This window comes from Panulirus ornatus, chromosome 17 (assembly GCF_036320965.1).
Source record: "Panulirus ornatus isolate Po-2019 chromosome 17, ASM3632096v1, whole genome shotgun sequence".
NCBI lineage: Eukaryota > Metazoa > Arthropoda > Malacostraca > Decapoda > Palinuridae > Panulirus > Panulirus ornatus.
Window position 1 is genome coordinate 49924306 of NC_092240.1, and position 15384 is coordinate 49939689.

Sequence of the window (15384 nt, forward strand, 5' to 3'; positions counted from 1 at the left end):
CAACATCTCCAACTATCTGCCATCAACAGTCAATTATCACCCACATATCCATGTGCAAACCTGATGTAACATTCAGTCGTTATTATACCATCATACTTATGAAAAAAAAAGTTTTGAAGTGTGAAAAATCTTTTTTCTCTGAGGTGGTGTCTGCAGGAAAAAGAGATACAACCTTGGCGAGTAAACTGCATTACAGTTTGGTGCAATTCATCAGAGCCCCTAGTAATTAAAGCAATACATGATTTCAATACCCTTCCTGTAACAAACTACCAAGGCCATTTAGTCGATTCAAGCTGCCTCAGCCAATGAGTACCTACTACCAGACAGCATCTGTCCTCCTAGCCAGATCAACCTCATTGAATCCACAGCTTTTCTAAAAATGAGGGGAAGGCTGGGCAGGGCAGGAAAAACAAAAGTTACTCACGGCCACTGCCTCCAAGAAAGAAAGGTTTTCCAAAAATCTAAAAGCTAAATTTCTCTTCTCTTGGTGAGTTGAGGAAGGACAAGAAAACCTTCTATTTAGTAGGAGGAGTCCTTAGAGCTGTACAGGGAATACCCACAAAGTCTAATTACAGATATTGTATATATATCACATACGATGGTGAAAAAAAATTCTGAAGACCCTTTATCACAATATCCTCCAAAGAAAGATTCATGAGAAAGGTCTAGGTGGTGTCACAGAGGCACTTTTACTGGCAGTTTCCCCTGGAAACTTGTTTCTGGAGACTCAATATAAGAAGAATAGTTTTAAACTCAGTCACACGAGTAGAATTATTCAGCTGTCAATTTGTTGCTTTGGAGAGGTATACTGGACCTTAATTGGATATACATAAAATTTTGATACCATTTGGGCAAATCAACATCCCCAACTATATGCCATCAACAGTTAATGGGAAACAGAATGGAAGAATACTACAGGGAGAGAAATGGTGGAAGAATGCATGGAATAGTGTATGCAAGCAAGGGAGACATGTGAGGACAGGGATTAGTGGAGACTCTTTTGCTGTGGCCACCTCTTTGATGGGAGTTCCCTGAGGGAAAGGGTGTTAGAGATACACATAGATAGTCGAAACAAAACAAACAGTATGGCCCCCAACTTAGATATGGAGGAGGCGTGCACTACAATTAGTATGTTGCTCTGAGAGGATTGACAAAGATGTTTTTTGGAAGATGTTATGAATTTATGATATGGGAGAAATGCTATTAGGAGTTTTTATCGAGAGAGTAAGGTATGTGTGCCTGTAGGTAGAAAAGAGGGTGGGTGGTTCCAGGTGAAGGTGAGTCTGTGGCAGGGGTGTGTGATGTCACATGGCTGTCTAATCTGTTCATGGAAGGTGTGGTGAGGAGATGAATGCAAAGATCTTTGAGAGAGGGGAAGTTATGCAGTCTGGTGGGTGTGGAGGCCTGGGAGGTGAGTCATTTTTTTGTTTGCTGATGAAAGATAGATGGAGGTGGATTCAAGTAAGAAACTGCAGAAAGTGGTGTCTGAGACTGGTAAAGTATGTGGAGCAAGAAGGTTGAGAATAAATGTGAATAAAATCAAGGATTTTAGGTTTAGCACTGGAGAGAAACAGGTTAGTTGGGTTGTGAGTTTGAACAGAGAAAACTTGTAAAAAGTTAAGTGCTTTAGATACATGGCAGTGGACATGGCAGCAAATGGAACCATGGGAGGTGAAGTGAGTCATAAGGAGGGTGAAGAGGCATGGATCCTGGGAGTAGTGAAGAATGTGTGGAAAGTGAGGTCACACTCTAGGAGGGCAAAGATGGGCATGTTGGAAGGTACAGTAATCCCAATAGTGATGCATGTATGCGAGGCATGGGCTCTAGATGAGACTAAAGAAGAGGGTAAATATAGTGGAAATGAAATGTCTGAGAATAAGCAGTGTGTGAAGGATGATCGAGTAAGACACAATAAGAAAGACACAGTAATAAAGCAGAAGAGGTAGGGTGTGATTAAACAGTTTGGACATATAGAGAGAATGAGTGTGGATAGGCTGACAAAGAGGATATAAGTGTCAGAATGGTATTACTGCATTATGAATATCGATTTACCAAACATTAAGCTAAATCACATCGAAGTGGTCATATAAGCCAATCTTCACATGCAAAAAAGCAGTGAAAAAGATCATGAAAATTTTTCATGGTAAAATGACATTATTAGGAAACTAGCCCTGGAAACAGAATATGCTTGCAAAAAGGTCAAAAGCTTCTTCTAAAAAGCACATCTGATCTATCTATATCTAGTAACATGTCATAAATACATTTTAAAATAAGATATAAAAGCAAGTGCTCAGTCTCTCTCGAGATTCATTCTACCAAAATGATGATTCCTTACCTGATAAACATGCCAAAAGCATAAGCAAACAAGAAAGCGGAGTCTATGGTCCCCAACAGAGTTGCTGAATTTTCTCCATCTGGGGAAACAACAGAAATGAAAAAGTCATATATATTTAATTTGCTAACTGAATGCTAAGTTTTTAGTTACCTCTACCACCACTTCCAGCCCCACACCTACAACAGGTTATCTATTTATTTATTTATTTATTATACTTTGTCGCTGTCTCCCGCATTTGTGAGGTAGCGCAAGGAAACAGACGAAAGAAATGGCCCAACCCCCCCCATACACATGTATATACATACGTCCACACACGCAAATATACATACCTACACAGCTTTCCATGGTTTACCCCAGACGCTTCACATGCCTTGATTCAATCCACTGACAGCACGTCAACCCCGGTATACCATATCGCTCCAATTCACTCTATTCCTTGCCCTCCTTTCACCCTCCTGCATGTTCAGGCCCCGATCACACAAAATCTTTTTCACTCCATCTTTCCACCTCCAATTTGGTCTCCCTCTTCTCCTCGTTCCCTCCACCTCCGACACATATATCCTTTTGGTCAATCTTTCCTCACTCATTCTCTCCATGTGCCCAAACCACTTCAAAACACCCTCTTCTGCTCTCTCAACCACGCTCTTTTTATTTCCACACATCTCTCTTACCCTTACGTTACTCACTCGATCAAACCACCTCACACCACACATTGTCCTCAAACATCTCATTTCCAGCACATCCATCCTCCTGCGCACAACTCTATCCATAGCCCACGCCTCGCAACCATACAACATTGTTGGAACCACTATTCCTTCAAACATACCCATTTTTGCTTTCCGAGATGATGTTCTCGACTTCCACACATTCTTCAAGGCCCCCAGAATTTTCGCCTCCTCCCCCACCCTATGATCCACTTCCGCTTCCATGGTTCCATCCGCTGCCAGATCCACTTCCAGATATCTAAAACACTTCACTTCCTCCAGTTTTTCTCCATTCAAACTCACCTCCTAATTGACTCGACCCTCAACCCTACTGTACCTAATAACCTTGCTCTTATTCACATTTACTCTTAACTTTCTTCTTCCACACACTTTACCAAACTCAGTCACCAGCTTCTGCAGTTTCTCACATGAATCAGCCACCAGCGCTGTATCATCAGCGAACAACAACTGACTCACTTCCCAAGCTCTCTCATCCCCAACAGACTTCATACTTGCCCCTCTTTCCAAAACTCTTGCATTCACCTCCCTAACAACCCCATCCATAAACAAATTAAACAACCATGGAGACATCACACACCCCTGCCGCAAACCTACATTCACTGAGAACCAATCACTTTCCTCTCTTCCTACACGTACACATGCCTTACATCCTCGATAAAAACTTTTCACTGCTTCTAACAACTTTCCTCCCACACCATATATTTTTAATACCTTCCACAGAGCATCTCTATCAACTCTATCATATGCCTTCTCCAGATCCATAAATGCTACATACAAATCCATTTGCTTTTCTAAGTATTTCTCACATACATTCTTCAAAGCAAACACCTGATCCACACATCCTCTACCACTTCTGAAACCACACTGCTCTTCCCCAATCTGATGCTCTGTACATGCCTTCACCCTCTCAATCAATACCCTCACATATAATTTACCAGGAATACTCAACAAACTTATACCTCTGTAATTTGAGCACTCACTCTTATCCCCTTTGCCTTTGTACAATGGCACTATGCACGCATTCCGCCAATCCTCAGGCATCTCACCATGAGTCATACATACATTAAATAACCTTACCAACCAGTCAACAATACAGTCACCCCCTTTTTTAATAAATTCCACTGCAATACCGTCCCAACCTGCTGCCTTGCCGGCTTTCATCTTCCGCAAAGCTTTTACTACCTCTTCTCTGTTTACCAAATCATTTTCCCTAACCCTCTCACTTTGCACACCACCTCGACCAAAACACCCTATATCTGCCACTCTATCATCAAACACATTCAACAAACCTTCAAAATACTCACTCCATCTCCTTCTCACATCACCACTACTTGTTATCACCTCCCCATTTGCGCCCTTCACTGAAGTTCCCATTCGCTCCCTTGTCTTACGCACTTTATTTATCTCCTTCCAGAACATCTTTTTATTCTCCCTAAAATTTAATGATACTCTCTCACCCCAACTCTCATTTGCCCTTTTTTTCACCTCTTGCACCTTTCTCTTGACCTCCTGTCTCTTTCTTTTATACATCTCCCACTCAATTGCATTTTTTCCCTGCAAAAATCGTCCAAATGCCTCTCTCTTCTCTTTCACTAATACTCTTACTTCTTCATCCCACCACTCACTACCCTTTCTAATCAACCCACCTCCCACTCTTCTCATGCCACAAGCATCTTTTGCGCAATCCATCACTGATTCCCTAAATACATCCCATTCCTCCCCCACTCCCCTTACTTCCATTGTTCTCACCTTTTTCCATTCTGTACTCAGTCTCTCCTGGTACTTCCTCACACAGGTCTCCTTCCCAAGCTCACTTACTCTCACCACCCTCTTCACCCCAACATTCACTCTTCTTTTCTGAAAACCCATACAAATCTTCACCTTAGCCTCCACAAGATAATGATCAGACATCCCTCCAGTTGCACCTCTCAGCACATTAACATCCAAAAGTCTCTCTTTCGCACGCCTGTCAATTAACACGTAATCCAATAACGCTCTCTGGCCATCTCTCCTACTTACATAAGTATACTTATGTATATCTCACTTTTTAAACCAGGTATTCCCAATCATCAGTCCTTTTTCAGCACATAAATCTACAAGCTCTTCACCATTTCCATTTACAACACTGAACACCTACAACAGGTACCATCAACAAAAGCTTTGGTAAGTGCCTTATTATTTCTTTACACAAAAATTATTGTGTTACTCGCCTGTGTTCTTCTGTACATGCAGGTGAGCAGAAACACATTTAAAAGTGCATAAAGTCCTTCCATAAGGGAAGTCAAAATCAGATATATAAAACTACTTTAAAGGCCATGGAACCAAATGAGGAAAAAGTGCAAGCAACTCACCAAAAGGCTTCCAGTCACACCAGTGAGAATCATTGGTTTCAGCTGGGGGTGTCAATTCTGAGCAGTTCTGGTTCAGGACATTCTTCACGACAGAAATGGGTTTTCGTGAGAGATGGTACGAGCAGTAAGTGAAAAAGGTGAGAACCCAAATCCATGATGAATATCTAGAAAAACGTATGAGAACATGTAAAGTCAATTTTGACGTTGCTATATTAGACGAGAAATGTAAAAGATTACAATGTAAACTTCTTAGCGCACATCCATAATTGAATCCTTAACATCATAACATTCATCCTCTAGCTCTGATCTTAAACCCATTACAAATGTCCTTTCACTTACCATGAACTGCTTCTATTTAATTTGTATTTCACATTATCTGATTATATGCTTGTTCATTTCTGCAAACTGTACAGACTTTTGACTTTAAAAGATCCAAATGCTCCTGTGCATATTCTAATACTGAGATTATGAACAATGTAAATCATTGTCAGAATGTCATAAGTGGACAACATATATCTCTGAAAAAACTGAAAAAATATGGTCCAGTTTCAACCTATATGATGAATCATATAACTTTAGCAAGGTTTTCCTATCATTTCCATTGATTAGAGACACTAAACTCAAAATAGTGTGTGACTGTCACCGTATTTTAAAGGTTTTTGATATAAGGGGCTCATGTTAATCTTAAACCAAAAAAAGAAAAAAAATATTTAATGATATTGCCTTCTCTTCAATAAAATAAGCAAACCTTTCGGTAACACATAAGGAAATGTTGATCTTTTAGTTCATCTTGGAAAATGTGTAGCTATCATTTTTTGTGCAGAGAAATTAAAACAAAAGTTATCTATCAAATCAGCAATCTCATCAAGTGGAGACTGCAACTGAGTTACAGCAACTTCTGGAGTTTTCCTATCATTTCCTATTATCATGATGGTCACATCATCGACAAAAAAGGATAATTCAACATTCCTTGGAATTGTGTCTCTAATTCTATTAATGGCCACAAGATTACAAACTACAGTACTTGGAAAGACAAAGATCAATGAGTTGTACTCTCTGAAGTCCTGATGGGACTGATGCGTTATACCATAATTAACACTCAGAAAATTCTAAAAGGTATGGTTACCAACGTACACTAAAAAATAGTTCCTTATTGACACTACAAGCATGGAAGATAATGTAAAGAATTACCATTAAAGTACAGAGGTGCAAAAGGCTCAGAAAGAGAAAACCTCTCAAATATCCAAGGTCTTACAGCATTCATACAATGCCTATGGCCATTAAAAACAATATGGACTGAATGAGCCACAGCCTCAACCAGACTTACCGAACAGAGGAACAATAAGGCGGGGATTGAGACGGGGGAATAGAAAACCTGCGAAGCCAACTTCAGGTATGCATAAGGTAACATGAGCCAAGATGTTGTACTGACATTACATGCTGCTATTGGTTTAACTCCAATATCACATTACAAATATCAAATCAAACTACATCCCTAACAGAAAACATGCTCATAAGATTTACTAAGAACACACTGTGGAAGACCTTAATAAACATCATTCTTGTGCATGCACTTCAAAACTACTTATTACTGCACCAAATCAGAATACTAACAAAAATCTTAAATTCTCCTATATGACCTTAAACAAGTGATCTAATCCTTACAGAAAAACCTTGTTACTATATCATTTGATCCATTACTAGAAAGTCACAGATATTAGATGCAGCCTCTAATCAATAAAGATATCAAAATTATTTTGGCTGAGGACCAGTATGTAAAATTAAGGTCACTGATGTGTTTTCTAGAACAAAAATTCTGAACTTTTAAGAACTGTGTGTATGTATCAGAGTATCAAAAGTAGTGATGACTAGTGATCTAAACTTAATCTTTTATATCTTAACAGAGGAGAAAAACTACCTCCCACATATTCCCTGCGAGTCGTAAAAGGTGATCAAAAGGGGTGGGGGTGGGGGGCTGTAAATCCTCCCCTCCTGTTTTACTTTTCCATAAGAAGAAACAGAGGTGAGGATTTTTTCCTCCAAGGCTCAGTCATCTGTTCTTGGTGCTACCTTCCTAATGCAAGAAATGGCAAATATTTTTTATCATATTGATTTTTTTTTGCTTTGTCGCTGTCTCCCGCGTTTGCGAGGTAGCGCAAGGAAACAGACGAAAGAAATGGCCCAACCCACCCCCATACACAATGTATATACATACACGTCCACACACGCAAATATACATACATATACATCTCAATGTACACATATATATACACACACAGACACTTACATATATACCCATGCACACAATTCACACTGTCTGCCTTTATTCATTCCCATCGCCACCTCGCCACGCATGGAATACCATCCCCCTCCCCCCTCATGTGTGCGAGGTAGCACTAGGAAAAGACAACAAAGGCCCCATTCGTTCACACTCAGTTTCTAGCTGTCTTGCAATAATGCCCGAAACCACAGCTCCCTTTCCACATCCAGGCCCCACACAGCTTTCCATGGTTTACCCCAGACGCTTCACATGCCCTGATTCAATCCACTGACAGCACATCAACCCCAGTATACCATATCGATCCAATTCACTCTATTCCTTGCCCTCCATTCACCCTCCTGCATGTTCAGGCCCCGATCACACAAAATCTTTTTCACTCCATCTTTCCACCTCCAATTTGGTCTCCCACTTCTCCTCGTTCCCTCCACCTCTGACACATATATCCTCTTGGTCAATCTTTCCTCACTCATTCTCTCCATGTGCCCAAACCATTTCAAAACACCCTCTTCTGCTCTCTCAACCATGCTCTTTTTATTTCCACACATCTCTCTTACCCTTACATTACTTACTCGATCAAACCACCTCACACCACACATTGTCCTCAAACATCTCATTTCCAGCACATCCACCCTCCTGCGCACAACTCTATCCATAGCCCACACCTCGCAACCATACAACATTGTTGGAACCACTATTCCTTCAAACATACCCATTTTTGCTTTCTGAGATAATGTTCTCGACTTCCACACATTCTTCAAGGCTCCCAGGATTTTCGCCCCCTCCACCACCCTATGGCAAATATGTATGAAAAAAATAAATGAAAAATAAAACACTGGTAAAAGTGAGATAGCTTTCAATGAAGAGGGGATACTGCAAGGATAGATTCATTAAAGAAGTCCTATCACATATGGTGTTTTTATATCAAGATTTTCACATTATGGAACCTTTTCTTACAATAAAACAACTCATACACTTGTAGACTTGTGTATACCAACTATGTGTCCTTCTGAGAGTAAGATATTCGTGTCTGGGTTGAGTCACAGAAGAAAACTGATAAGTTTAGGATTTTTTCATTTATCTATCTATTTATATCTCTGATGCCAGTTCCTTGTGAGAACTCCCTAATGAGGGTGGACACAGCAACAGTCTGCATAACCAGTGAACTCAAGTGCCACTTCTTAGTATTTAGTGCCCCATCCTGAACTGACCACTGTCAGATGGTAACTTTGGCACAGCGTTTCTAGAGGCTCCTACCTAATGTTATTCCTAAAAACTTATGTCTTATGTGTCTACCTAATGTTCTAACCTACTAATTCTACCTAATGCTGCTGCCTACTACTTACATCTATCGCTCCCACCAATCTGTTTTTCCAGGTGATTTTCCATTTCTGTTTCTAGAATGCTTCATTAGCTACCTATAATAAATAACATATATTTGTAAGCATAGCTTAATATAGTGGATCATGGACATTTCATTCATCTTACATAACCTACAGGTTATGCATTTTGGTGATCAGGCATCTAGGAGCTGGAGATGGGGCTCCCCAGCTTTGGGTTCGATAAAACTGATTGGTTTCACCACTATAACTCAACTCTTTACTTAAGACTTCAAGCAAGTGGTATGAATAAGCTCTCCTGTGACTCCTTACTTAGGCCTCAACCAGGTGTTACAAATAAGCTATCCAGTGGCTCCAAAGAACAACGAGGGAAAAACTGATAAATCCAAAATCAAAACAAAATAAAATAAAACAAACTAATCAGCAAATAGCACAGAAACTGAGCCATCACCATAATCATTGAATTCATTTCAAATTATGAAAAGCTGTATTTGCCAAGATTTAGGACGCACACATACAACAGTGTTCTAATCAAAAGCTATTGGGAAACAGTGTTATACATAACATTGTAAATATTATGAGCCCGTTATGCTGATGAATGCTACGTTTAATGGATGATGAAACATGCAAAGCATCATCCTTGTGGAACACAATGCTTCGTGCCTATACAAGGGCACATTAACTTCAAAGAGATCTGACTCATTTTTGGGAGAAACTGTAAATACATGTACTCCCAAATTAGGAAAGACTGTTATCAGTCTTATTCAGCTTTGAAAACCACAGGTAGGAAGTCAGACATGAACTCTCATACACCCATGAGAAATGCTTAATGAGGTTCAAGAATGGCAACTGATTGACAGAAGGTCAAAAAGTTGTTTTCAAAACGAGTAAAAACAGGTGCTGCTGAGTTACAATATCAAATCCACATTTCATAAACAAAGGTTAGGTCTTTTGATCAGTTTTGTTTGATCAACACCACTTTCCACAATCTTCTACATCTTGCTTTCAGAACTACAGGATATTTTAAGTATAAATAGCTATAAGAGATAACAGTGAGTACAAAACAGATAATAAGTCCTCTAGATAACAAGCAATGTAACTCCACTGCATCCCTAACATTAACCATCATGACTAATGTATACTGGGACTTCTTATACTCTTAATTAATACATACATCTGAACTCGACAAACTTATAATGAGCAGGCTATGATCAGCTAACTTCCTAGTAATACCCACAGAAACCTGAAGCAAATCACGTAAGATACAGAGGTAAAGTTAATGGTTATTTTAGCAACTATTGAGAACCACTGATTTAAAAGACATTTTGCATATCAGTCTAATTTCCTTTGAATCCACTTTAATACTGAACCTATGAACTTCACCTATATTTATTTATTTATTTTGCTTTGTCGCTGTCTCCTGCGTTCGCGAGGCAGCGCAAGGAAACAGACGAAAGAATGGCCCAACCCACTCACATACACATGTATATACATACAGGTCCACACACGCAAATATACATACTATACATCTACACGTATACATATATATATACACACACAGACCTATACATATATAACACATGTACATAATTCATACTGTCTGCCTTTATTCATTCCTATCGCTACCTCGCCACACATGGAATAACAACCCCCTCCCCCCTCATGTGTGCGAGGTAGCGCTAGGAAAGACAACAAAAGCCCCATTTGTTCACACTCAGTCTCTAGCTGTCATGTAATAATGCACTGAAACCACAGCTCCCTTTCCACATCCAGGCTCCACAGAACTTTCCATGGTTTACCCCAGACGCCTCACATGCCCTGGTTCAATCCACTGACAGCACGTTGACCCTGGTATACCACAACGTTCCAATTCACTCTATTCCTTGCACGCCTTTCACCCTCCTGCATGTTCAGGCCCCGATCGCTCAAAATCTTTTTCACTCCATCTTTCCACCTCCAATTTGGTCTCCCACTTCTCGTTCCCTCCACCTCTGACACATATATCCTCTTTGTCAATCTTTCTTCACTCATTCTCTCCATGTGACCAAACCATTTCATAACCCCCTCTTCTGCTCTCTCAACCACACGCTTTTTGTTACCACACATCTCTCTTACCCTTACATTACTTACTCGATCAAACCACCTCACACCACATATTGTCCTCAAACATCTCATTTCCAGCACATCCAACCTCCTCCGCACAACTCTATCCATAGCCCACACCTCGCAACCATACAACATTGTTGGAACCACTATTCCTTCAAACATACCCATTTTTGCTTTCCGAGATAATGTTCTCTACTTCCACACATTCTTCTAGGCTCCCAGAATTGTCGCCCCCTCCCCCACCCTATGTTTCACTTCCTCTTCCATGGTTCCATCAACTGCCAAATCCACTCCCAGATACCTAAAACACTTCACTTCCCATTTCTCCATTAAACTTCCTCCTAATTGACTTGTCCTAAACCCTACTGTACCTATAACCTATCTATTCACATTTACTCTCAACTTTCTTCTTTCACGCACTTTACCAAACTCAGTCACCAGCTTCTGCAGATTCTCACATGAATCAGCCTCCAGCGCTGTATCATCAGCGAACAACAACTGACACTTCCTAAGCTCTCTCATCCACAACAGACTGCATACTTGCCCCTCTTTCCAAAACTCTTGCATTCACCTCCCTAACAACCCCATCCATAAACAAATTAAACATCCATGGAGACATCACACACCCCTGCCGCAAACCTACATTCACTGAGAACCAATCACTTTCCTCTCTTCCTACACGTACACATGCCTTACATCCTCGATAAAAACTTTTCACTGCTTCTAACAACTTGCCCCCCACACCATATATTCTTAATACCTTCCACAGAGCATCTCTATCAACTCTATCATATGCCTTCTCCGGATCCATAATGCTACATACAAATCCATTTGCTTTTCTTTTCTAAGTATTTCTCACATACATTCTTCAAAGCAAACACCTGATCCACACATCCTCTACCACTTCTGAAACCACACTGCTCTTCCCCAATCTGTACATACCTTCACCCTCTCAATCAATACCCTCCCATATAATATCCCAGGAATACTCAACAAACTTATACCTCTGTAATATCAGCACTCATTCTTATCCCCCTTGCCTTTGTACAATGGCACTATGCAAGCATTCCGCCAATCCTCAGGCACCTCACCATGAATCATACATACATAAAATAACCTTGCCAACCAGTCAACAATACAGTCACCCCCTTTTTTACTAAATTCCACTGCAATACCATCCAAACCTGCTGCCTTGCCGGCTTTCATCTTCTGCAATGCTTTTACTACCTCTTCTCTGTTTACCAAATAATTTTTCCTAACCCTCTCACTTTGCACACCACCTCAACCAAAACACCCTATATCTGCCACTCTATCATCAAACATATTGAACAAACCTTCAAAATACTCACTCCATCTCCTCACATCACCACTACTTGTTATCACCTCCCCATTGGCCCCCTTCACTGAAGTTCCCATCTGTTCCCTTGTCTTACGCACTTTATTTACCTCCTTCCAAAACATATTTTTATTCTCCCTAAAATTTAATGATACTCTCTCACCCCATCTCTCATTTGCCCTCTTTTTCACCTCTTGCACCTTTCTCTTGACCTTCTGCCTCTTTCTTTTATACATCTCCCACTCATTTCCATTATTCCCCTGCAAAAATCGTCCAAATGCCTCTCTCTTCTCTTTCACTAATAATCTTACTTCTTCATCCCACCACTCACTACCCTTTCTAATCTGCCCACCTCCCACGCTTCTCAAGCCACAAGCATCTTTTGCGCAAGCCATCACTGCTTCCCTAAATACATCCCATTCCTCCCCCACTCCCCTTACCTCCTGTGTTCTCACCTTTTTCCATTCTGTACTCAGTCTCTCCTGGTACTTCCTCACACAAGTCACCTTCCCAAGCTCACTTACTCTCACCATTCTCTTCACCCCAACATTCTCTCTTCTTTTCTGAAAACCTCTACAAATCTTCACCTTCACTTCCACAAGATAATGATCAGACATCCCTCCAGTTGCACCTCTCAGCACATCAACATCCAAAAGTCTCTCTTTCGCGCGCCTATCAATTAACACATAATCCAATAATGCTCTCCAACCTACAAGAGCTTTTGCAAATTTCAAATCTGATGACCCTAAATAAACAAGTCTACCAAGGACTTACCCACACCTTCTTGCATACTAAGAAATGTAGTGGCTGAAAGTAATCCACCTTACCTAACCCTAACTAAACTACATTTCATTGCAAATCTCAAACGTCCTGCACTCTAAGCTACATTTCACTGCAAATCTACACAGCTCAAATCTTTATATATTATTTGTTACCAAAAATTTATAGCTATGCTTTAACATATGAAAATAATTTTTTTTTTTTTGTCGCTGTCTCCCGCGTTTGCGAGGAGACAGAAAAAAAAAAAAAATTATTTTCATATGTTAAAGGATAGCTATAAATTTTTGGTAAAAATAATATATAAAGATTTGAGCTGTGTAGATTTGCAGTGAAATGTAGCTTAGAGTGCAGGACGTTTGAGATTTGCAATTTCACTATTTTAAGGAAACCTAAATAATCCTAAAGATTATGTCCTGATTATGCATATGATATACCTAATGGTAGTGAAACCTGTAATTTTTCAAAACCCTTCTCCAACACTTGCAAAAAAAAATTCTGTATCGGGTTATTATCCAAAGGATAATCCTAAGAACTTATAAAACTTACTTCTTCTCATTTTTAGTAATCTGGCTGGACAGCAAGTTTAAACTTTTAAATTCTCTTCCTTCATTTTGCATTGAATAATGATAATCGTACATTGCCTATGAGAGGCCTAAAGAAAAAAGTTACGAGATGAACAACCATTAGCTTGTCCTATGCGACACATATGAAAATATAATTCAGTGTGCTTTGTACGGGAATAAAACTTCATATTATGCATAATGGAGTGGCCAGAGTGAAAAATGAGAATGTCTAAAGAGGAATGCTGCGGAAGAAGGATACATTGAAGTGGTCTGAAAATATGCTAAAAAGAAAAAAAGACACAGGACTAAAAAGAAGGATTTAGAGAGGTAAAAGAGGAAGAAGAGGATGGGATGTCAGCATGACAAGGTATCTGAAATCCTGCAATTCATCTTTGGGGACTGAAGCATGACTGAAGCATGTTACGTACAAGTAAATTGTAGTACAATATATGGTTCATATAATTTAACCATTCACACACACACACACACACACACACACACACATATATATATATATATATATATATATATAATATATATATATATATATATATATATATATATCATTTACTATACTTTGTCGCTGTTAAACAAAGAACTTTCATAAAACCAACGGCAAACAAAGGTAAACAAATAAAGGTAAACAAGACCTTCATTCAACCAAAGGTAAACAACCCTCATTCAACCAAAGGTAAACAAAACTCATAAAACAAAAGGTAAACAAATCATTCATAAAACCAAAGGCAAACAAAGCCTTTATTCAACCAAAGGTAAACAAAACCTTCATTCAACCAAAGGCAAACAAAACTCATAAAAAGTAAACAAAGCATACATAAAACCAAAGGTAAACACAACCTTCATTCACCCAAAGGTAAACAAAACTCATAAAACAAAAAGTAAACAAAATCAGTCATAAAACCAAAAAGTAAACAAAGCCTTCATTCAACCAAAGGTAAACAAAACATAAACAACCAAGGTAAAATGATTCATAAAAATACCAAATGTACATAAAAACTCATAAAAAACCCAAAGGTTTACAAAAAACACTCCAAAAATTAAGGGTAAACAAAGCACTTTTCTACAAACAAGTGTAAACAAAAGGTACTTACACCGCGTTCTTCTTTTTAGACGGGACATTAACACAGCAGCTTGACTCTATCGCCTGTATACTCAATGGTAGTCGCGCCATGGTGATGATGGCTGTATATGAAAGAAGATGAAGAAAAAAAAAGAGAATATAAGTCTTCAGTAGCTTCAATACACCATATAGTTTTTTTAATTTCGGTAATTATCGCGTATATATTCACTCTACTTCATCACTGAGCGTACTGGCTCCTCCAGCCAAGGCCAACTGATGCTTACCCACGTCAACATCAGCTGAGTGAAAACAGTTGCTAAAGTCCACATTTTTAAATATATTTTTCCCATCAAATAACGCCATTTTAAATACACTCTCATCATCTAAGTCAATTTATATAACTTTTATATATACAATTAGCATACTTATTTCCTAAACTTTCGTAAATCAGTAAGAAAAAAGTGGGAAAATAATGATATGGTGATGTTCATG

At 39.3% G+C, this 15384-nt stretch overlaps 1 protein-coding gene across 1 annotated transcript in view; it reads right to left on the reverse strand.

The window, feature by feature from the left end:
• The window catches only part of LOC139754732 (glucose-6-phosphate exchanger SLC37A2-like), a 51756-nt gene extending 36601 nt beyond the window's left edge, over positions 1-15155 (reverse strand). Inside the window, 3 exon segments of the mRNA XM_071672439.1 lie at positions 2336-2414; positions 5412-5575; positions 14924-15155. Coding sequence (XP_071528540.1) covers positions 2336-2414; positions 5412-5575; positions 14924-15003 — 323 coding nt within the window. The 5' untranslated portion in view covers positions 15004-15155.
• Positions 15156-15384: the final 229 nt, after the last annotated feature.